Below are 24,296 nucleotides of genomic sequence, written 5' to 3'. Positions count from 1 at the left end.
TCTGAAAAACAGGCCATTTCCGGTTGCTTCCCATATGCTAAAAGAGAGATTGAAAAGTGGCCAAAATGACACTAAAAATCTGCCTCTGGGGACCCCTGAGGGGCTGATATCCAGAACTCGGCTAGAAGAAGGTCGTTGAACCTGAAACTTTGGCATATTACATAAGTCCACATAACGACTTTGTGTACCGATTTTAAGCGAAATCGGCCGACCTTCATTTCCAAGTCTGCCCCGGTCTCTCAGGCAGAAGCTCTTAAGTATATTGATTTCTGCACTAACCATGAAAATCATAGTCATGGTAAAATACATTCATTTGTATGTTTGTTGAAGATATGAAACAATTAGTTGAAGGATTTGAACTTGCATCAGTAGAACTGATCATGTCTTTGATTTGAAAAGTGTGCTCCTTAAATGGTCACTGAGGGCTGTTTACTTACAAGTGGAAATGCAGTAAAGATAGAGTTTTTATTGACTTGTACAATATTTCAAATGGATATTCATGTTTTTTTCAATATAGCCTTTCTCTCCCAAGATGTTTCCTTTAGGTCCCCTCCCATGTGCTCCTGTCCCTCCCCTCCCTATCCTCAGCCATAGTTGAGGTAGAATTGACCACAGAAGATTGCATGGTACATGTGTAGCTGACCAGCTCCAATCCGTGTGGCCAAATTGTAGTAATGCACCCTACCCTCCATTCTGCAGTGCATGTCCCCTCTCATCACCCCTCCCCCATCCTCAACACTTTGGTTGCTTTGTTGACTGTAAGGGCCACTGGGTGAGGAAAACCCTTATGGATCCACAAATTTAGAACTACACGGCCTGTAGACTCACTGCAGGCTGCCGCTTGAAAATGTGCCTGTCCAATTAAATGTATTCATGAACACTTGTAAGTTGGATTACAAATAATAAATCTCAGACCGTGTAAAACACTAATAATTGTGACGCAGCTTGCACTTTGTGTTGTTGTCATGCATTGCACTAATATGTATTACGCTCTGTGCTCTCCTGGTCAATATTTCCCTGTCTGCCCGCTACATGTGTTATAAAATTTATATTTTGTTGTTTTTGACTTAATTCAATCTAACGTTTTTGTTTTTTACTTTTTCTAACTTTAAGCTACCCCTTTGCCTCCTTTGAGTTTCAATGTTGTCACAACTGATAAGCAGAATGAATTAAGAGTCAGCTGGACTGCAAGGGCTGCATGGAGATACACAAAGATGGAATACAAAATACTGTACCATGCAAGAAATGAAATGGAAAACAAGGTTTGTTGGTATTGCATAGTGTAACTCTACTGCTGTTGTTTTTGTTTTAGTCGATTAGAAGTGAGACACTGAGGTCTAAGTTTTTTAAAAAAATGAAAAACTATTCTTGGTTTACTGTGAAACTGATAAAACCATGAACACTTTAGTTTGATTCTGACAGGTCAGTTGTGTACTGACAAGTCACAGTAAAGTTCAATACATGTGAAAAAACCTCAAACCAATAATTATTACTGTTGCTATTTCAATTGGATGGGCGCAGTTAACATTTCTCGCGGCTACATCAAGAACTTAAAGCCTAATATTAATGAGACGATCAAAGCCTCTAGAGAGTTACTAGATCTTTGATCTGTTTGATTACTGTAATGACCAGCCATGAGTGAATCCAAACATACATGTACACTAATTTCAGTAAAGAGCGAATACATCACATGATCATGGAGAAATGTCAATCACAACAATTACATCATGTATTGTCATTGCTTCTGTATACATGCCTTATTAGCCTTGATATAGCTGTTGACTTGTTTTGATCTAGCTACATGGCTATAACCCTGAAGTTTAAGAGCTGAAAATATTGTAAAAACCTTTACGGCAGGTTTCTTTCACAGGTCACAGGTCACAGGTCACAGGTCACAATCAAAACACTCAGTAAATTTTGCGATGTAACAATTACTGAGATTCCCGGGAGGTTTATCGATGTTTCCATGCAACAAACCCTGACTAAAAATGTTTTACTCTACAATTTTAATGAAAAAAGTTTCTAGGGGTGGTATATGTACGAAATGGGTTGAAATGTAACTTTCAGACATGTAGTGTTAACATATTTTATCATAATAAGATAGTTCATTATGATAGCAAATTGAACTGTTTTATTTCTATATATATAATTTTTTGGAAATCCTTACGAGTATGTACTAAACAGAAACAAGAGGGTCCCCTATACCTACCTGAAAACACTTTCACGCATAAGTAATTGGCCTTTTCATGCATCACAAAAAATTCGAAAACAACTTCACGTTAACAGAAAAAATCACTTTTCACATAAAAATGCAAAGGCTAAATCATGTGTCACATAAAAATACAAATTCTATCCACGTTTCGCAAAACATACAGAACCCTCCATTTTGATGCATCGAAATGCCGTGTGCATGTGTGACACATCATGACAGACTAGATTCTTGGTCCTCCTGGTTCACTGTCATTGTGGTTAGTTCTCAGTCGCGTGGAATGGGCAGGTTTTACATCTAGTTTAGTGTAGTTTACGAGCTTTAATGACGCTAAAATCCCCCCCAAAAAGTGGACAATTATTCCGGCAAAAGTCGTTGGTTCACAAATCACGCGTAAGTAAATGCATAATTCACGGATCAGTGTAAGCCTCTTTCGTTTTCATATTATATTGAAAGGCTACAGACAATTTATGTTTTCAACAGAAGTAAGTCTTGGCTTTCTTTGGATCATTTTTTTTATTGTTTCAGTGCTACAACTGATTCCCCTACGCGTTTTTTTTTTTTTTCAGAAAAGAGCTGTTATAGTTGCACTTGGGACGCACTTGTATGCATCTGTTTTATGACATTTTGGCATATTTTTGGTGACCTGTGACCTGTGACCTGTGACCTGTGACCTGTGACCTGTGACCTGTGACCTGTGACCTGTGACCTGTGACCTGTGACCTGTGACCTCTGAAAGAAACCTGCCGAAACCTTTCTGCAAATTTGTAATAATAAAACCTGGTCTTCAATGATGTTAACAAACCTCAGACTCGTCTTGTTTAATATGCTATTTCTGGACTGTTCACGGTTTCCTGAGTTGCACAGTAATAGTTAAATACTCTTAGAAAAATTATTCCGTTGATACTGATTCGCTAACATCAGTGCAGTTCTTGAAAGTGTTAGCTCAAGGGCAAGAAGTGTAACAAGGTATAGAGCAAATTAAGGGGAGATGCCATGGCAAAGGGTGTATAATATTCACTGGCGCAAATTGTTTCCAGAAGATGTTCAGAAGATAATTTACCGAAGTTAGTAGAAAGGCACTGAAAGTCTGCCGACTGTCATCCTTGGTGCATTGTTTATTGAATGTGGCTGAAGCTCACCCTAAGTCTTCTGAGCAACCTTTCTAAAAAATTTACAGCGTGACTCAAAAAACCGTGAACACTTTAGTTTGATTCTGACATGTCATCTACTGACCAATCACAAAAAAGTTCAGGAAATTCGAGCAAACCTCTCAGCCGCAAAATAATTACAGTTGCTGTTTGCAAATAGTTTTATTTGGTTTCATTGCATCCAATTGGCTTTTTCATGGCTACACAATAAGATATTTCCATAAATATTTCTGTTTTTTTGATAATTTGATGCCTGTCTTTCATGCATCTGTCCTGTTATTGATCCTGAATTTTGTCATAACATTGTCAGAGTAGCAGTGGATCCACAAGGCGATAGCCAAGTGGATCGGCAGACCACGTTGACGATTTTATGACAAAATTTATTGTCCATTACAGGACAGATGCATGAGAAACTAATATCAATTTGTTTTTTACAATTATAATAAATTGTCAAATTGTCCCCTCCCGCTTCTTTCGTCAACATCACATAAATTGTAAATTCGTGTGTCAGTGCATGTAATGGCAATGAAAATTAGCAATGAGCACAAGAGAATTTCTGCTGCAGTTATTGTAAATATGGTTTTTGAGTTTCACAGTAAATAAGTTGATCAGTTAGATAAAAACCAACTACATGTAGTTGAAACTGCATACTGTAAATTAAAGTTAAACAGATGCATATATATTCATGCATAGAGCCTGATGAAGATCTTTTGTTTGTTCCTTTTCCCTTGTAGACCAAGTTTATATCTATTAAAAACAGCTCGACAGAGATTACCCTGCTCAGGCGATTGAAGGCATTTATGGAGTATTACGTCTACATAATAGTCCGATTTGTTAATGAAGAAGGAAAGAAGAGTGCTCCAAGTGAAGTGCAAGGACCACGCATTGTGAAAACACCAGCTGGGGGTATGTCTTCTGTGCTGATACAGCTGCACAAGCATGTTAGATCAAAATAGTTTATTTCTTGTATGTGCAGTTTAAACTCTTGTATGTGTAAGTAGACCCCTTTCAGACAAAGGTGTTTTGCTTTAGAAAGCATATTTAATACCACTTTACTAACTCCGAATTCTGAACCGCTTGCTTGGCTTGCATTGTACATGTGTGTACATGTATAAAACCTCTTGTACTAGCACAAAGTTATTAATATTGCTAGTTAACTTGTCAAATGCATTTTGCATGGTCCAATAATTCAGCAACCGACCTTTAAAATACAGTCATGTGCTGATACAAAAAGGTTCACAAGATTTTCTTTTTGAGCAAGAAAATGACTATTTACATTGTAAATACTTTTTAAATAGTACAGTTAAAACATAGCAACTGCAATTACAATGTAATTAATTTAATTTATTGTTAATATTTATGTAATTGTTTTGCAATTTAAATTTTAGAACCAGATACTCCATCGAAGGTGATAAGAGATTTGTCAGCGACCTTCCCTGGTAATACTGCTCTGAGGAATGTTACAGTAGAGTGGGAGGTGTGTATTAGCTTTTTAAAGTACACTGCCTATATAGGAACACTGGTTATGAAGCTACAGTTTAATAATTGAAGGGGTGAGTGCAAAACCCTGCTAAGTGACGATTTGCGTGAAAAAAAAAAAATTTTCGCGAAAGGGCTTGAATTTTTGCATGTGGTCTTCAATGTAATAGAAAAACGCGGCCCTGTATTTTTGTCGCTGATTTTTGCTTCGTTTTCGAGTTATAACGTATGCAAAAATACTTGACTTTTCCTAGCCATGTCTTTAGGAGTTTATTTGTTGAACAGCAAACAGGCAGACTGTTTATAGTGTATGAAGTCAAAATCAAATCTCACAGCATATATAGAGCGGAAATCTGGGAACAGATTGTTTACGTCGCGTATTGTGACGTGGCACAACACGTGAATCGATCGAGAGTCAAACGAAATTCATCGAACAAAAAAGGGATGTGCCGCATTAGAGCTCTGTCAACTAATATCTTAAGCATTGTTTTAAAGTACCTTGTATGCCTGCCTGGTGGTTGAGAGGCATCATAAAGTCTCAATAAACCCGTAAGTCATCAGCACGTTTTAAAGAATCAAAATGTGTTCTGAAACTTCGAAGGCAGCTGATATACCGTAATCGTGTTATCGGCGTTCGAAGTCAGATCGAGCCAGGCAGCAAAGTCCAAGAGCAGTTCTTGCCCAAGAAAAATACCCTCTGGTGAGTCGTGGCCCATTTGCCAAGCGTTGCTAGTGTCAAAGTTTAGAAAGCGAGAACTGGTTTTTGACTTATAAAATTTGTCTTGTATCGACCGCCATGTTTTCCCGCGCACGAGGTGTAAAGACCCTTCCCGGCATGCATTGCGATCACGTTCTGCGGACATTTCTCGAACTAGTAACTAGATTGTTTAAACATAAGAATGGCCAACTAGTAGCGATCGATTGTAACATAGATCTGTGATCCAGGCTGCGTTGATTTTATTTCAAATCGGCATGATTTGTAGTGTTTTGAGCTTCTGGCATCAGCGGACATGCAGATGTATGGAGACCCGTACGTTGCGGAGAAGGGTTAAGAGTGTGTCCATACACCAGGCAGGTCTGCTACATGCCATCTCACCGATTTCAATGAAACTTAGCCAGTATAAAGGGTCTACCCCAAAACTCAGAAAGACACATTAGTTTCGGTTTTGGATCTTTCAGGGGGGAGGTAGGTCACCCCCCCTGGTTCTACTAGATTTTTGTCAAGAAAATTGCCTTAATATAGGCAAAATGTATAAAGCTCTCAGAACAACTGTATTCAACAGATTGCTACCAGGTTTTGTACACGCATTGGTATATATATAGTGAATGCAAGAATCAAGTGACAATCTATTTGATCAGCCGCTTGTCAATCAATGGACATAAATACGTGACTGTGTTTTCAGACCCTCAAATATTTGACGATTTTGAGGTCAAATATCTCCCCTTGCCAAAAAGGTATGACACTACTTTCAACGTCCCTTTGTCCATCGATCATTTATCTTTAAAAAACAGTTAAAACATCTCTGGGCACTGCCGTATTTTCGCTTCGGATGCCACTTGAAAACTGCACCTAAAACAAGCTTACTTTAACCTTATCCGTCATACAATGCTGGCAAAAGTGGCCACTAAAGAAAATAAATCGACATTTACAAGCTTGTTTAACAAGAAAGCTGGAACAGAAGGGAAAGTAAGGCTAAAAGGTTGCGAGATTTTGAGAAGAAATTGAAGATTACGCGTTTTTAGAGATACGTGTCACCAAAATATCGATAGTACAATTGCAGTGTTTGTGATTTGACGTTTCCTATTTTGAGATTTGCTCGCAAAATCAGCTGTTGCCTTTCGCACGGCATAAAGCACTTTTCAGTCTTTCATTCAACTCTTTATCATCAAGAGGTCGTGCTGTTTATAATGCCCTAAGGAGATTTCAGGGTCACATGCTGAGTTCTTGTTTACAAGTACATTCCAGCTAGTGTGCAGCAACATAAACTTGTACAAGCTAAACAAGACATTACGAGGAAACCTTCCTTTACTGACTAAAAAGGAAATGCAGTTCTAACAAATTTGTTGGTTCAGCCATGCATAATTCTAGAGGAAAAGACTACAATTGCATTATTATTGTCACTTACCAAGGGTTACCACCATCGAAAATTTCCATCGGGAAGTATTTGTAGCGTGACCTGATAACCTTTCAGAATTCCAACAAATTGTTCATCCCTTTTGGTAAGAAACGCTTTCAGAATGTCCTACAAATCTCTATAAGTACATTTATCTACTTTCTGGCCGGCACATATCCGCATTCTTTTTAAATACATGTTGTTCTGACTAAATCTGTATCTCTCTCGATCGCCAGCGTAGAATTGCGTTACATATAGGTTGAGCCAGCAATGTGTTGACCAGCAGATCTTCACGTGTTTCCAGCCATTTGCATCTTCAGTTGACTCCAGTCATCTTCAGTTGCTCGCATAGGGAAAGATAGTAAATTTGAAAAAAAGTTAGATTAGCAGTAAACATTTACATATTTTCTACCTCACTTGTATAAGTACCTCTCCACTTGTATTCTTCCCCACGGAGGGCAGGTACGGTCTCGCGTGGGCTAACTTTTTTGCTTTCTTTCAGCAGTCCATATCAGACTGGGGGTTTGGGCGGGATTAAGTGACAACTGACAAATTGCTAAAATTTTCACTAACAACTGAAAAATCGCCTTTAAGATGTAACGGGCAACTGACATTTGTAGTCTGTTTTACTGACAACAAGAGCGGTTTTCCATTGAGTATCGTAAAACCAAAACCAAAGTAATCACTCTCGCCAATCACAAAGGACACAGACAATACAGTGAACCAATCAAAATCAAAGAAATAACATGTAACTGGCGCAAAGAGGTAAAACGGGATAAAGCGCGTTAGAGCGGGGCAAGATTGGTTTTGCTTTTACTGGTGATTGAATAAGAAAGTGGCGCGAGATTTTTAAGTCAATCGTGTAGCAAAGCGATGCAAAACCAATTACTTTTCGACGCTCAAATAAAAACCACTCTAACAAAACACTTGATTGCTCTTTTATTTTAATCTTTTTCGATCCTATTTGGCTGATAATTCTGCATTTTTAATCAATATCAATTATTTAAGAAGTTATTATTTTTACAAACTATTGTTGTGTTCTCATCTCTTGTGACTTTTCACCTAAATCAGTTCTGACAAAACAAAATTGAGCTAAATTAAAATCGACTGATAGATGGCCCCGACCAATGATGAATAGGCCATTTTACAATTGTGTGCTTAGTTACCTGGCCTATGAATGCAAGCGAGGCTGGAGGTGACCTTGCTTTGATATAGACCTCTCTGCATTCCTCATTGCCATCTAGTGATTATACGAACAACTTGATTTACACAACAAAAGAAGTGAGGTCTTTACCAAAAAAAGGTCATCTGCAGCCTCGCTGCCATTCAAAGGCCGTACAGGCCACTGAACAGACAAGTGTAAAATGATCTTTTGTCAAAAGTTACAGTTACAACTGGCACTTGTAACGTCCTATCCAGACCTTCCTACTTGTTTACAAGGTGATAATTGCACCCCTATCAAACTAATAATCTAAAGTTCAAGTTCTCTCCTTATCTGCTGCCTTCTTCGGACAGTTTCCGCCTCAGCAGCAAGATCATCGGCATCAGCTTCCTCGTCCTCGTTCATACTTACAGAGCTGGTCCTTTGCAATTGGCTGTTCTTATTCAGGGCAGAAAGTCGGCTAAAGTATCGAGCGATCTGTTGCTCCGTCAACCAGTCGATCTTGGTGAACATTTTCTGGCCAGTCTCGTCTCTTAAAGACTTCATTTTACTGGCCACATCGGAAGCGGTTGCTTTCTTACCAGTTTCCTCTCCCATCCAGAACATGTCTAACAGATAGCTCTTCGCTTTTTCCGAAAAGGCCACTGATTTCCGCGTTCTCCGAAGAGCCCATCCGTGTTCCACTTGGCCAGCTGGAGATTGGTCGTCAGAACTGCTGGCTGATGTCTGACCACGAACGTAGCCACCACCTACGGAATGACACGCCTCCGTCCATTTCCGTTTGATCTCGTCGTACGTGGACTCCTTTGCTAGCTTCACCATGTGTTTCCCGACGTCCAGGTGCTTTTGGAGGGCGGCGAATGACTTGAACGTCTTGATGCATCCTTCTTCTTGACAGGAGAACATCTCACTTTCGTGTTCCGTCTGTGACGGGAAAGGTAATTCCTTCAATGGCCCAGGCTCAGATGTAGCACTTGCTGGCTCTGCACGTTACTGATATGTACCTGCCTCCATGTGTGGTCTGCTGAAGGGTTCTAGTGTAACGAGCTTCGTGGGACCTTGGGGTGTTCCAAACCTTGCCAGTCTGACTGCGCTATAAAACTTTCCAGGACCGACATCATAGGCACGCTACACCCTCATGCCTCCATTCTCGTATGAGAAGTTGTGTAGCGCCTGCACTCCTGCCATACTATGTTTGGTTATTGTCTGCGCAGATGCCTGGACTCGACACACCGCGGCATAACAGCCTTTGACTTCCCCGTATGACTCAATGGCGGCTTTCATGTCACTGGCTGTTTTTACATCATTGCCTTCGTTTATGAAGCGTCTCATGTGGCTTTTGAGTGCGGCGGTGCGACGATCGCAGATACCTTTGCCTGCCTGTGGTTCACTAAAGTCGTATCGTGTGATTTTGACTCCAGTGCGATCACCAATGCTGCGGAGCGACAGCAAAAGATAGGCGCAATGGTAACATCTGGCGTTGTCGGATCTCAAGTACACCTGGCTGAGGTTTGGCTTCAGAGCTTTCAGTGTTGCTAACTTGTGTTCAATCAGGGAGGCCACTGCGAACCAGTTCTGAGTACACTCATCGAATAGATGGATGTAGGTTCGTGTCTAAAAGAAAATGAGTGTGGTTGATTTCAAACATGCGCTAATCTTAACCACGCATTCTCTGTTACATTTTTTTTCATTAATTTCCTTAAATTGCATTAAATTGAGGGATAGAAACCTGCATCCAAACAAATTACCGCTTCACTTCTCAATCGCCACGTCCTCCAAATCAAGATGGATTATCCGCATGGTATAATCAGGAATTTTTCATCTGATATTTTTTCTTTTACCTACAAGTTGTTGCAGTTTGTCTGGAAAATATCAATAGTCACGGGTTTTGTATCTTTTAACGAAGACAAATAATAGCTTAAGCACGATTTCAACATCAAACGTACCACGATTTCTTCGTTGTCGGCTTTAGTAATAGCAACAGTAATGTGCCAAGGTTTCCCTTTCTTCCCAAACCAATCGCGCTGTGTCTCTCTATAACTTGTCGGTAAAAACTTCATGGCCCAGTCCATGATCAGTAGTGCTTCGGTTTCGGAAAGGGCATCGACAGCAGCAGTCTTCGCGGCATCTTGGTGGACGGATCGTATAATGTGCGACTTCCAATCCTCAAGTTTCGGGATTTCCGCTTGCAGATCATGCTCAAGTTCGTCCCGCTTTTCATTGTTGCTGAGGAAAAGTAAGAAAGCAGGAATGTTAGTCATGTAAAACTTAATGTCTAGAGTGGAGATAACCCATTGACCTCCTCGACTAAAAGCTATACTCGTTTGAGCGCTGTCTTTCTACTGCATAAAGAAAAGGTACATTTTGTACCTCCAAGCTGAGTCACTCTAATTAATTATTACCTTAACTGAAGATGAGATAATGCGACCTGAATATCCGTGACGGCATCCCTCAAGTCATTACATCGGTCACAGCCAATGTTGTGCTGGTGGGAACAGGTTCCACGGTACTCGATTTCATCACTGCTCAATGCATACACGCTGCAATGATCTGCACAAGGCATCTCATTTGAGATGTGTAGCTTGAAGTCGGTTGACAGATAACGTTTGTCAGCTTTGAGACGTGAAACAATTCCACTTGCCTCTTCATCTTGTAGGCCTGCATGAATAAAATTCCATTAACTAAAACGCAGACAGGCCGTCCGCAACCAAGTGACTTGTATGATTATAAGTGAAAAAGAGTACGTTTTATCGAAGGCGCGTAGAAAAGGGTACTTAGTAAAGAACTACAGCTCCCATTTGCTATCTTTTCGACCACATGTGACCCAAATGTCCACTTTCCCAGCGACAATCAACGTACAGGGCAACTGGTGAAATATAAACGCGCAATCATGATTTGGAAGAATACCGTGTGCACAGCAAATACCTTGAAACAATAACCTTACATTTCGACTGATTGCGCGCATGAAAAGTGCATAGAGGACGCCATAGTCGAAAAAGTGAGACCTAATTACCTCTCTCACATCCCACTGCCTCTCATCTTCACCCTCCCCTTTTATTTGCCCCAGACCCCCCCCCCATCCCAAACACACATTTTGTGTTGTGTATTCAAGGAAATACCGTAAATCCATCAAGGCTATCATGATCATCTCTATTACCGTTTTTGCCAAGTACACCAGTTATTTCTTCCAAAGAGGCAATTGCATTGACGCCGTCCGTTTGCGTGCTGTCCAGACCTGCCAATGACTTCTTCTGGGACGCGGCGCACACCTAAAGAGTAAAAGTTCATGAATCATGTGCTTGATTACGAGGGTAACAAAACAAAACCTGCTGCTTATGTTGGCCTTGATTTCATTCACACTAAGCTCAAGAGAGCGCGGAATCACTTGCGTAGACTGAAATGAAACTACGGAATAAGACTGGGCTTTGTTTCCATTCATACCTTGAGGATATTGAAGAGTGTTGATCTCCCGAGTGGTTTGAAGCAGGTTTCTAAACAATAGGTCTGATACAGCTGGACAAGTCTGGACAAGATGACTGTTCTCACTACATTTGGGATGTCTATTTTCTCTCCATTTGACAGCTTTAGCGTTTTCGTTCCATACGCCACGTCTTGCAGAAATGAAGGACTGGATATGAAGTCCAAGAAATGGTCGACCTTAGCAGGATCCAGCCTCGATCTGGTAATGGATGGTGGTTCTATAAGCTCTCCAGGCTTAGTCTGAAACGCATGTCTTCTCGCCTCATCGATTCTGAACATCGCCAGTCCCGGCACCAGCTTTAGTAGTTCCGTCTTGGTGTAGTCGCCGGCGAAGAGGGAGAGAATCTGCTGCTGTGTGTACAAGGAACTAGATTCATTGTAGAGCGTCACGAGTCTAGATACCAGGCTGTCCTCCTCGGAAGCAGCAGAGACAGACCGTCCGATTTGGTGCTTTGTGAAAACTTGCTTCAGCAGCCACGATGAATTTCCGGGGGCAATAGCAGCCAGAACGGTATCAACGGCTTCTTCGGCCTTTTTCCGGTAGTAACGCTGCGTCGACGATGAGATAGTCATAACATCGGACTTACATTGGGACCTGACTGGACTGATCCGGCCATCAGTTGATTTCAACAGGTAGCTGTTGAGGTACTGTAGCTGATGCTCAACCCGCGGCGTGGGCTGCCACTCACGAGAGGTCTCTACCTCCACTGTCTCTTGGGAGGTCGAGAAGATATCCGAATTCGGATCGCTTTGTTATAGTAAAGCAAAAAAATTCTTGTTGAGTGCGATGAAACTTCAATTACCTGCTAGCTGAATCTACGCCCGAATAATAAGCAACGCATTTCTTCCAATTTTTGGCTTGATTACTCTCCTAATCAATTAGCTCAGTGCTCATAGAGCAAATTTCATGTCGATCTAGGGTTAAAATTACGCGAAAAAAAGATGTACACTGAAATCATGAAAATATTTTGAAATATTTTCTTTCGGCTTCTAACGTGTAGTCTTACCTCGCTTGAAGTTTCATCTTGAAATCGCACTCGCAAGCGTGGTAATACCAGTTCCTCTTCGATTGACTCAGACGGCTCTGTTGTTCCCTGCCCTGTATCTATCACTAGAGTCTGATCCATAGACTCCCCCTCTTGCACAGCTGAAATTTCGAAGGGACTACAGGATTCCTGTGTCTCGGTGGGGATCTCAGAGGTTGGCTCACCCTCTTCCATATTATATGTATGAGCACCTCTACAGTATCTGCATATACCTAGTAAGTGATAGGATTTATCTGTTTATGTAAACTTCATTTGCATACCCGGCTTCTCGGGAAAATTGATTTTAGATAACCGCCCAATAATTAGATTGCTCCTCCAAACTTTTTATTTCAAGGTTAGTTTACAATCAGACTACTTTAATCAGTACAAAAAATACAATCTAAAATTACCTGCACCAACTGGAACAACAGTGTTCCACTTTGCTTTGATTTCTTTTGCCATTTTCAGATTTATTCCTCTCTCAACCTTGCGCCTCCGATTGCCGTGAAGGGGATGCTGGCATTTCATTGAAGGTCTGAATCTCACCCCAAGTTCTGCACGATGTTTGGGGCATATTGTGAAATCACGGCCGTCAGAATCACGAAATAAACCAGCACGAGCTAAAATGAGCTCTTTCTCAGACGCAACGCTTGTTTGAGATACTTTCACTTCTCTCAAATGTTCTTTTACATTGTCTGCACACGAATTCAGGGGTATGAGTTGCTGCCGCCCTGGCCAGCGCGAGGAAAAATCGCATTTACTTCCACAGTAGGTCGCAAATGAACAAGACAACTGAGCCATTGCAAATCGTACAGCAAGAGCGCGTGGTTGAAATGAGCTATTTTCAGGCGTGCGCGCGCATCTATACTGTAAGTGATTTAGAGGACTGAATACAATCAATGCTGTTGCACAAAGGAGGAAGTGTAAATTATTAGTTGTGTGATGTTGCAACAATTTTTATTAACGCCAACTAATTATTACTGCGGACTTAAAACTACTTACTAAATTATTATTTAATGTACAGAATGTAGTGGTTCGCGAGTATAAAGCCGGGTGATCAGTTTTCAAAATATCCAACAAAACTTGAAAAAATGGTATAATAAGGTGGTTCAGCTTATAGCTAGACTTGTTTCTAAAAAACCGAACAAACAAACAAACAAACAAGCAAACAAACAAACAGGCAGCAACATTCGAGTACCGTATTTTTTCCTTGTAGCACGTTTACTGGCAGGGACTAGTAGCAAATTTCCCACGCGTGATTATTTTAGATCTGATAAGATCTAAGCTAATGATCACGATTTACGGCTGTTAAAAATTTTACCCAATATTGGTTGGATTGAACAGGCCTAATATCAACTCAGTTGAAATGAAGAAAAGCTATTTTAGAGAATTATTTACTGTAAACTTCTTAATGATGCGCTCGAGCGCTTTTGATTACCCAAATGTAGACATAACGCATGTTTATGTACTTTGACGTCGCGAGCATATTTCTTTGGTGTCACGAAACATTACGTCGGCGTCAAGTTTCATTGTCACCGGATTTTGAACAGTAACAATCTCTGGAAAATATATACATATTGCAACAGAAATGCTGTTAAAAATGACAAAGGTTCTTTAAGAAAAATATCGGAAAGGGGTGTACTTAAGGTCAAGGCTGACTTTTGTATCGATCAATTCGGAGCAACAACATCCCCCTATCCCGCAGCTGTGTACCAGCTGTCTCAAAAGAGTGCTGCCGCACATTTACTGGCGAGGGGCATAGAAAGTCACATAGGGTAAAAATAATGCGAAGTCGCGATAAACCAGGTCACATAGCAGCCAAATGTACTCTAGAGGTTTCCAGGACTTCCTAAAAGCGTTGCTTAGCGCAAGGGATGAATAATTTGTTGGAATTTTCATGAAAGGTTATCAGGTCGCGTCACGCTACAAATACCATTTATGCGTGGAAATTTTAGATGGCGGTAATAAGCCTTGGTAAGTGATAACAATGACACAATAATTGTAGTCTTTTTTACTGGAATTATGCATTACTGAACTAACAAATTTGTTAGAACTGCATTTCCTTTTTAGTCAGTAAAGGAAGATTTCCTCGTAATGTCTTTTTTAGCTTGTGTAAGTTTATGTTGCTGCACACTAGCTGGAATGTACTTGTAAACAAGAACTCGGCATGTGACCCTGAAATCTCCTTAGGGCATTATAAACAGCACGACCTCTTGATGATAAAGAGTTGAATGAAAGACTGAAAAGTGCTTTATGCCGTGCGAAAGGCAACAGCTGATTTTGCGAGCAAATCTCAAAATAGGAAACGTCAAATCACAAACACTGCAATTGTACTATCGATATTTTGGTGACACGTATCTCTAAAAACGCGTAATCTTCAATTTCTTCTCAAAATCTCGCAACCTTTTAGCCTTACTTTCCCTTCTGTTCCAGCTTTCTTGTTAAACAAGCTTGTAAATGTCGATTTATTTTCTTTAGTGGCCACTTTTGCCAGCATTGTATGACGGATAAGGTTCAAATAACCCTGTTTTAAGTGCAGTTTTCAAGTGGCATCCGTAGCGAAAATACGGCAGTGCCCAAAGATGTTTTTAACTGTTTTTTAAAGATAAATGATCGATGGACAAAGGAACGTTGAAATTAGTGTCATACCTTTCGGGCAAGGGGAGATATTTGACCTCAAAATCGTCAAATATTTGAGGGTCGAAAAACACAGTCACATATTTATGTCCATTGATTGACAAGCGGCTGATCAAATAGATTGTCACTTAATTCTTGCATTCACTATATATATAGCAATATGTGTACCAAACTTGGTAGCAATAGGTTAAATACAGTTGTTCTGAGAGCTTCATACATTTCGCCTATATTGAGGCAATTTTCTTGGCAAAAATCTAGCAAAACCGGGGGAGTGACCTACCTCCCCCCCTGAAAGATCCAAAACCGAAACCAATGTGTCTTTTTGAGTTTTGGGGTAGACCCTTTATACTGGCTAAGTTTCACTGAAATCGGTGTGTTGGCATGTAGCAGACATGCCTGGTGCACCCATGGACACACTCTTAATCTGTTAATCTGTCAGCCCTATTTATAGCGCATTTTCACGTGAAATCAACATCATTGAGCTTATAAGTTTCGTGAAATTACCATTTTGCTGTTTTCTAAGTGAAACTAGCATCCTTGCCGTCAAGCGTTAACGTGAAATCAACATTTTCACCTATTTAGACCTGAAATTAACATCATTGAGTTTATGCGCTGCGTGAAATTGACATTTTGCTGGTTTCTAAGTGAAAACAACATGCTTGCCGTCACGCGTTAACGTGAAATCAACATTTTAACCTATTTAGACCTGAAATCAACATCATTGAGTGTATGCACTGCGTGACACTGACATTTTGCTGGTTTCTAAGTGAAACCAACATGCTAGCCGTCACGCGTTAACGTCAAATCAACATTTTAACCTATTTAGACCTGAATTAACAAATAAAGAAGCCTCGACTGTGCTCTGTTCTGTTGTAAAGCACGCAGGAAGCGGTAGAGCACGAAAGAAGTGTAGGGGAAAACACGAGACGTAGTCGAGTGTTTTTCCCTACTTCTTGAGTGCTCTACCGCTTCCTACGTGCTTTACAACAGAACAGAGCACAGTCGAGGCTTCTTTATTTGTTTTATGATAAAGAATGAGATAATTTCCCCACGCATTCGGCTGAATTTTCGAACCAAACTTTATTTTCCAAACAAGCAAAAGTGGGGTCAGCCGTGCACTGTTCTCTGATAAAGCACGCTAAAATAAGCCAATCACAATCCTTGTTAGAATTGTTCAAAAGTAGTATATAGGGGATTAACCAAATACCGTTTTTCATAGGGAGCCTCGTTTGGCCTTTTCGCTGCCCCCACCATTAACCCCCTCACAGGCTCGGGGATTGATGGTGGGGACAGCGAAAAGGCCAAACGAGGCTCCCTATTCAAACAGTATTTGGTTAATCCCCTATATACTACTCACAACAGCAGCACCCTGCGCAGCGGCACCCCGCGCAGCAGCACCCCGCGCAGCGGCACCAGGCGCAGCGTCCGCCAAACGAGGGGCGGTGGAGAGTCGGCCACGGGAAAGAACCGGTTTTGACCGGATTCAACCGCCCCAAAGGAGTGGGGAATGTTAGAAACAAGCGAGCCCACTGTTATACCGACAGAGCAGGGATGGCAAGAGCGCCGAACAAGTGCGGGTAGCTGAAGCGGGGCCGGAAATAAAGCTGCGGAAAGCGCTGTTACGGGGCGTACTGCGGCCAGCACAACTACCAGCTGAAAAAAGGAATGAAAGAGCCAGAGCCGTGCAGAGGCTGCGGGATCGGTCTTCTATGCGTCTACCGACTGTGCAGCCAGTGCAGGGGAAACACAGTAAAAATGAGGCTGTACCGCGCTGGGAAAAAAGCGAAAAAACAGTTTGAGCTTGTTTTGCACGAGCTGCAAGAAAGAAACGAGGGCAAAGCCCACGACGCCCAAAACGCGTGCAGAGCGCAAAACACCCCAGTTAGAGAAACGTGACCGTCTGTCATATCGAGCACGATGTCTTCATCTCTTCAAGAAAGGCTGGAAGAAGAGCTCGCAAAAATCGACCCGGCGGTATAGCGTTATTTCAACGAGCTTCTTGAGGAAAGGGCGCCAGCGGCGAAAAAGGTTGTCCAGAACGTGCTGGACGAACCAATTTCGGAAGAAACAAAGGCGCGGCCGAAAGAGCCGCTTCTTCCGAAACCTTACGAGCCAAGAGCCCCTCCACGCCAAAGAAGGCAAAGAGGACAGCAAGCTGTCCTGAGTACAACCCATTCCCAGCGCAGAGAGTTCGAACAGCGGCAGATTACCAGAGAGAGATCCAGCATCTGTACGACGACACAGAGAAAGAGAAGGAAGACGAAATAATGGGCCGGTGTTACATAATATGGCGCTTCATCAGGCGCCTGGGGAGAAACCTCACGCAAGAGTTCATGGCGAAGATCCGTGCAAGAGTAAGCACGTCATTCTATCTGCGGCATGTATACGGGCACCAGTTGCGGAAAATTGAGGACGGAACAGTAATCATATACTATTCGAACCCCAAGGGCTCACAGTGGTATAACAAACAAGAAGACGCGGAAAAATGGCTCAACACCAGGGAAGAAGAGCGTCTCGACAATGAAAGAGTTGAAAGGCCCAACACTAAGTGGGTTTTCGAAGGGTTTTTCAACGTTGACGTAAAGGTTGTGCTTGACAGGCAGCCTTTAGTGGGAACAGGGCCTTTGCCTGACTGGCTGCGCAACCTTGCGCATGGCCGGGCGATGGTGGCGTTGGACATGTACAATGACAACCTGTGCCTATGGCGGAGCATCGCAGTGCACCGAGGGGCGCGCACGGACCGTTGCACAAGAGAAGCGAAAAACCTGGCCAAGAGTTTTTATAAACTCAAGGTCATTCCAGAAAAGTTCGGAAAAACGTCACTGGGTGAGCTGGACAAAGTGGAATTGCATCTGAATGAGGGCTCGCCCGTCGCATCTTGGTTGGGAATTCGCGTCTACGAGCCTGAGCGTTTGGAAGACGGTGAAGTGATATGGCATCTCAGAAAAAACCCGAACCCCAAACTAAAAAACCTTTTGACGCTAGGTGTATATGAAAAGCATGCTTTCTTGATCAAAGACATCGCGAAGCTAGCGAAAACGTATGCATGCACACACTGCGGGCAGAGATTCACACAATCTTGTCATCTGCAACGCCACCACGAAACCTGCAGCGCGGGAGAAACGGTGATCTGGTGCCCGGCGGCAAAAGTTGAAGCGCCGCTGACGGCCTTTGAGAAAGTGATGTACCCGAAGGGCTCAGTATCGAAACAAGCGGTACTGTGGCTGGAGCGGGAAGCAAAGCGCCCGGAATCCACATACACCACGCAATGTGTGGGCACGGAGGCCACAGATGGCTTGAGAGGGACAACAAGGGCGGGAAGAAAGCCTCGCCTGTGGACGGCTACCACCATGAAACGAGGACGGTATGGCAATACCACGGATGCCCGTACCACGGATGCCCAAAATGTTATCCAAACCGACAGGAGGTGATAACAAACGGTAAAACAGCCGAACAACTGTACCAAGTCACAGTGAACCGTTCTGCATTTCTGCGAAAGAGCGGCTACAAAGTTATCGAGGCCTCGGGTTGCGAAGTTGGGCCTCTCAAGGGAGAACTCCCGAGGAAGCAAACAAAAACTTACCCGCACGCGATCTTGTACGATTTCGAGGCATGGCGACAAATATTATTGGAAAGAGCCGACAGGCGCGTTAACGATAGAAAGCGCGCACGTGCCGATCTCTGTGAGCGTCGGGGACACTCTTGAAAGAGAGCCCACCCACATCTGCGAAAGAAACCCCGTGGAGTTGGTCCGCAAGTTTCTGAAAGAGCTGGAGAGACGCGAGAAAAACATCCAGGACCAGGTGCGCGAGGAGTTTGTGCCAGAAGACATGCACCTGCTGACAAAAGACCAGCAGCAAAAGATTAATGAATGGTGCAACCAGGTCCCTGTCGTGGGCTTCAACTCAGGCTCATACGACCTGAATCTCATCAAGAACCACTTCGCGAGCACTCTTGCCAAAGTAGCAAAAAAGTCAAAGTGGCCAAGAAGGGGAACAAAACCATGTTCCTGCTCACCTGTGGGGCCCGTTTCCTCGATATCATCAACTATGTTGGCCCGGGCACGAGCTACGCGAAATGGGTGAAAGCCTACAGAAGTGAGTCCAAGAAATCTTGGTTCCCTTGCGAATGGTTCGACGCGGCTGAAAAGCTCGATTTCCCTGGGCTCCCGGAATACGAGGCCTGGTATTCGAAGCTGAAGGGCGGATACGTTCTCACGTGGAAGGAGTGGGAGGAGTGCAAGCGGCTGTTCAAAGAAAAGGGGATGCGTATTTTCGCGGACTGGCTACGCTATTACAACAATCTTGATGTCGCTCCTGGCCTCGAGGCGCTGGAAAAGATGAAAAGCTTCTACACCGAGAGAGGAATCGACATTCTGAAAGACGCTGTGAGCCTGCCTGGTGTGAGTTTGCATTATTTGCTCCGAGGGGCAATAGAGCGCGACACAGACCTTTACAGTCCTGGCAGAGGGGCTTACAAAATGCTGAAAAGGGCGGTTGTTGGCGGGCCGAGCCTTGTTTTTACAAGACGGCACGAGGCCGGTGTGATGCGGATAAGGTCGCATCAGTTCGAAGAACCGCGTCTGTGCAAAAAGATTCTCGGTTTCGACGCCAGTGCTCTCTATCTCTCGACTATGCTGAGAGAAATGCCATGCGGGAAGGAAAGGGTAGAGTACTACACCGATGACCGCTAAGAGGAAGTGGCTGAAGTTTTGATTGGCTGGTTGAAAGCCGGGGAGTGGTTCGGTTTCGCCGAAGTGGACATCGAGATCCCAAAGCGCTTGTGGCCAAAGTTTGAGGAGATGTGCCCTTTCTTTTACAACAAAAGGGTTCCCGCCGAAGCTGTGCTGGAACACATGAAAGAGTACTTAGCGAAAATGGGCAGAAAGCGCGGGGACGGAAAAAAACTTGTGGGGGCGCTGTCCGCAGAACGGATGCTGGTGTACGCCCCACTGCTGCGGTGGTACGTGAACCATGGGGCGGTTGTCACAAAGGTTTCTAGAACAATCGACTACGAACCGGAAAAGATCTTCACCTGGTTCGTGGAGCAGGTGACGGAGGCGCGCCGGACAGGAGACGTGGACAGAAGCAAGGCGCTGCTCGCTGAAGTGTCCAAACTGCTCGGAAACAGCGCTTACAGGAAGCTGATCGAAGCGCTGGAGCGGCAAACGAACGTGATATACATGAAAGACGAGAAGGTTGTCGACAGAGCGCTGCGGAGTGCGTATTTCGAAGACCTCGACGAGATCGGGGAGGCCTACGAGCTGGAAAGCCGCAAGCCTCGGATCACGATCAGGCGGCCGTTCCAGATCGGAATCGCCGTCTACCAGCTGGCGAAGCTGCGGATGCTGGAATTCTACTACGACTTTCTCGACAAGTACGTCGACAGAAGAGATTTCGAGCTGATCCAGATGGACACGGACAGCAACTACATGGCGATCTCGGGCGAGCGGCTTCAGGACGTCGTCCGGCCAGAGCTGAAGCAAGAATTCGAGGCGGAAAAAAATCAGTGGCTGTCTTGGGACAAGTGGAGCGGCTGGACCCCAGGCCTCTTCAAACTTGAGTTCGAGGGCAGCCGGATGATCGCGCTCTGCTTGAAGTGCTATTTCGTCGATGAAGGAGAGGTGGGCGAAAAAAAGAAGTTCAGCACGAAGGGGATGTCGAAAACGCAGAACGAGCTGACCTGGCAGCGGTTCGAGGAAGCGTTGGAAGGAAGCAAGGACATGGCCACCAACAGAGGTTTCAGGATGCGGGACAGGCAGATGGTCACTTACGAGCAGCAAAAGTTGGGGCTGAGCGCTTATTACAACAAGCGGTGGGTGCTGCCCGATGGGATACACACCGAACCAATCGAATATCACATCTAGTTCACATCAGCCGGAGGAAGAGTAGTGTTCGGAGGGACAACCAGCAGCTCTTCACGCACGAAACCACGCTTGGGTCCGTCGTGCAGATAGTAGAGAACGGGCTGATCCAGTTTGATGAAAGATCTTTCAACGTTAAAAACTTTCAAAGACCAGATTGGATCCGTGGCTCTTTGCACGCCCCCTTCAAGCTCGCCGGGCTGGTAGAGATAACGAACTTGGGCAAGGGAGGGGAGGATTTTTTCGCTTTTTCCGACAGGCCTCGTGTAAGGTGTCGACGGCCTTACGTAAACAGCTTTTTCTTTGATGGCGACGGCGGGTTTCTTGCCGATAAGGCTTGTGACCTCGTTGTTCAGAGCCAAAACAAGTTCAGGAAGTCTTTTCACCCGGGCAGTGGACCGCTTGCCCTCAGGGAGAAGCATCTCTTCGGCGTACTGGTGCCCGAACAATCGCTCAGCCAGAGTGCGGTTGAAACGTTTGACAATGGCCTGGTCGCGGTGAATGTTAACGCGCCCGCGCCGGATAAAGGTTTTGTGCTTGTCCATCTCTTTGGTGACGGCACCCATGAATTCGCGCCCGGGGTCAACCTGCAGCATTTCGGGTCATTCGAGAGGCGAGCGCTTGTAAATCTTCTGAAAGGTCAGGGCGACCTCATCAGAATTTTTCGATGTCAGGGGTTTGGCCTCTTTGAAGCGGCTGGCCACGTCGACAATGGTCAGCACGTATTTGAAAACTTTGCGGCTGCGAGGGAGCTTGTCATGCGGCAGAAAAAGAAGGTCAGCCTGATGGACCCTGTTGGGCGTGGGAACGTCGAATTTCGGTCGAGGAATCCGCTTCGGTGCGGGGAGGTATATCTGCCAGAGCGCTTGCCTGATCAGCCACTTTTTTGCAACTTCTTCAGGTACCTTGGCGGCCTCGGCCAATTTTTTGATCGCGGCTATGCCTTTCCAGTAGCCCCCGGGGCTGTAGTAAATCTTTGCGAGTTTCGCGTCCATATAAGTAAGGCGTAAAAAAGTTTAAAGGAACCGGAAGGCTGCGTAGCCCAGAGCGAGAGCGCCGGCGCCAACGAACGCGAGTTCGCCGTTTTTCTGCTGCTCGCTTGGCTGATAGAAATCTGAGAACTTCGGCTCCTTGGGGGGCACCATCTGTTCGTCAGGATGCGCCTGGTTGTAGAGTTTGAAGGCGTACTCCGTGTTGGTCATGTTCTGCTTGGCCTGCTCCTTTGTTTGCGCATTGGTCGCGATCCAGTCGAGAAGTTGTGTCCGGTCACGCGTGTATTTGGCGTAAGCGGCTTGATAATCTTCGAGAGCTTTGTCGTGGCGCTTCTTTTCTTCAAGCGCGGCTTTGTCGCCCCCGCCGAGCGCCCTCGCCAGATAATTGCCGCCGATAAAAGCCGTGGTGTTCAACCCAGCCCCGCCAACCATGATCGCGATGCTCGCCATGGTATATATTATCATAAGATTTTTTCAAATGCTGGCGGGGAGGATTTTCTGGTCCTCAAGGTACCCTTTTAGCGCAATGCTGCCTGCCACGACGACGGTGAACTTGATGTAATTCATAAAGCTGCTGCTGGGATCAGAAGTGAAATTCTCTTTCACAACCTTTTTCGCGGCCCAGCCGATGCCCGCGGCTAATCCAGTGATAGTTGCGGCGTCAATGAAGGTCTTGACAAGCTTGTTGTCTGACATGGCGTGCTTGATATAAGGAAAGAGCGAAAGTTTAAAACAAAATTAATGTCTTCCCCGCGGCCTTTTCTGCACACTTGGCACACAATGCCTCTTCTTCTTCTTCCTCTTCTTTTGCAACTTCGCCGCCAAAGGCTTCTTTCAAAAGATCGGTGGTCGCGAGAATGACATCTTTGTTAAAGCGGTACAACACACTCGAGATAGTATAAAAGGTGAAGAAAGAGACGAGAAACTTGGGAACATCAACTGTGACCATGTTGATATGAATCACGCGCAAACATTTAAATCATTTTTTTTAATCCTCTTGGCCGTGTATCGCGAGCAGGTTTTGGCTCGACACTCGCAGGCTCAGGGCGGGCTCCGGTGCGTGCTTCGGTGTTTTGAATTTGTCGAACACGGGCTTGGCCATAGCCATGAGCTCTTCACACTTGTAATACATCCCAAGAAGGGAAACTCCAACGCCGCCAATAGCGATCCATTGGTTTGCGCTGAGGCTGCCGCTATTTGGGCTTTTTTCTTTTGTATCCAGGGCCGCTGCGGCTTCCGCTTGCTTTTCTGCGTAATAAGCCTCGGCGAACGCTTTCTTCTGTTCTTCTCGGGCCAGCTGTCTTTTTTGGGCAGAAAGTTTTCCGGCGGCCACACGCTTGGGGTCTTTCTCGTGCTGCGTGGTTGCAGTAGGAGTCGTCGCTTGCTGTGTGATATCGGCGGCAGGCGCTGCCTTGGTCTCTACCTGAGGCGCGGTAACGGCGGCAGGCACGCTCTCGGATTGTTCGGTTCACATTGAAGCAAACCGTATTATAAGCAAATGAAAAAAGTTTAATTGTTAACAATTGTCAGCAAGACCTCAGCATTTGCCAGCAAGACCTCAGCATTTGTCAGCAAGACCTCAGCATTTGTCAGCAAGACCTCAGCATTTGTCAGCAAGACCCCAGCATTTGTTGATGAATGGTGACCATTTATTCTGCAGTTGCTGAGCCGGGTACTTCATCAACGCCCTCAAGCGGGTAGCCGTTTTCATCACGAGAAGGGTGGCTCTGCACGGGCGACTGTTGACTAAAATCAATATGTTTCGCGGTGATGAACACCGCGTTGGCCGCGGCAAGAAACCGGCCGCACTTCAAAGAAAGGTTGCCGGCCAGATTGGAGAGCTCTTTGTTCAAGATGTAGTCGTTTCTCAGCTCTTCTTGGTAAGGCTCAATGTCTTTGATTTTGATGGCTATTCTGACCCCTTTGGTTGCAAGAAAAATGAAGCTGTCGATCAGGCTTTCCGTCGTCTTCGAGCCCACGTACGTCTCGTAGCGTTTGGCGAATTTCTCGACCTCTGTGTCGCTCAGGCACTTCACCTGCTCGTGGGTCAGCTGCACCCCGATAGGCTCTTTGGCTTTGCCTGTGGACACGAGCACGGCCAGCTGCGAAGGTTCTCTGGAACTGACATGGTATTAGCCGCCGGCGATTATTTCTAATTTGAAAAATAATAGGCTTCACATATAT

At 44.4% G+C, this 24,296-nt stretch overlaps 2 protein-coding genes and 1 pseudogene across 3 annotated transcripts in view; 2 read left to right on the top strand and 1 right to left on the bottom strand.

Annotated features, from left to right (window-relative positions):
• Positions 1 to 24,296, top strand: part of LOC149098964 (uncharacterized) — a 47,110-nt gene that overhangs the window by 3,816 nt on the left and 18,998 nt on the right. For both annotated transcript variants that reach the window (XR_016203575.1, XM_089277267.1), the window contains exons 2-4: positions 1,114 to 1,262; positions 4,095 to 4,266; positions 4,749 to 4,837. Coding sequence is in view for 1 of the 2 variants with exons in the window: in XM_089277267.1 (XP_089133393.1) it covers positions 1,114 to 1,262; positions 4,095 to 4,266; positions 4,749 to 4,837 (410 nt within the window). In the remaining variant the exon portion in view is untranslated. The remainder of the gene's footprint in view (positions 1 to 1,113; positions 1,263 to 4,094; positions 4,267 to 4,748; positions 4,838 to 24,296) is intronic.
• Positions 7,917 to 13,421, bottom strand: LOC149098969 (uncharacterized; annotated as a pseudogene).
• LOC149098968 (uncharacterized) lies at positions 20,161 to 21,319 on the top strand. Its single transcript, XM_089278291.1, has one exon. The coding sequence runs from the start codon at positions 20,191 to 20,193 to the stop codon at positions 21,121 to 21,123; it is 933 nt and encodes a 310-aa protein (XP_089134417.1). The 5' UTR covers positions 20,161 to 20,190; the 3' UTR covers positions 21,124 to 21,319.

This window comes from Orbicella faveolata, unplaced genomic scaffold (genome assembly GCF_042242905.1).
Source record: "Orbicella faveolata isolate gen_17 unplaced genomic scaffold, um_ofav_v1 contig_46, whole genome shotgun sequence".
In the NCBI taxonomy this organism is placed as follows: Eukaryota; Metazoa; Cnidaria; class Anthozoa; order Scleractinia; family Merulinidae; genus Orbicella; species Orbicella faveolata.
Note: the sequence above shows the minus strand (reverse complement) of the source record. Positions and strands in the feature narration are given on the sequence as shown.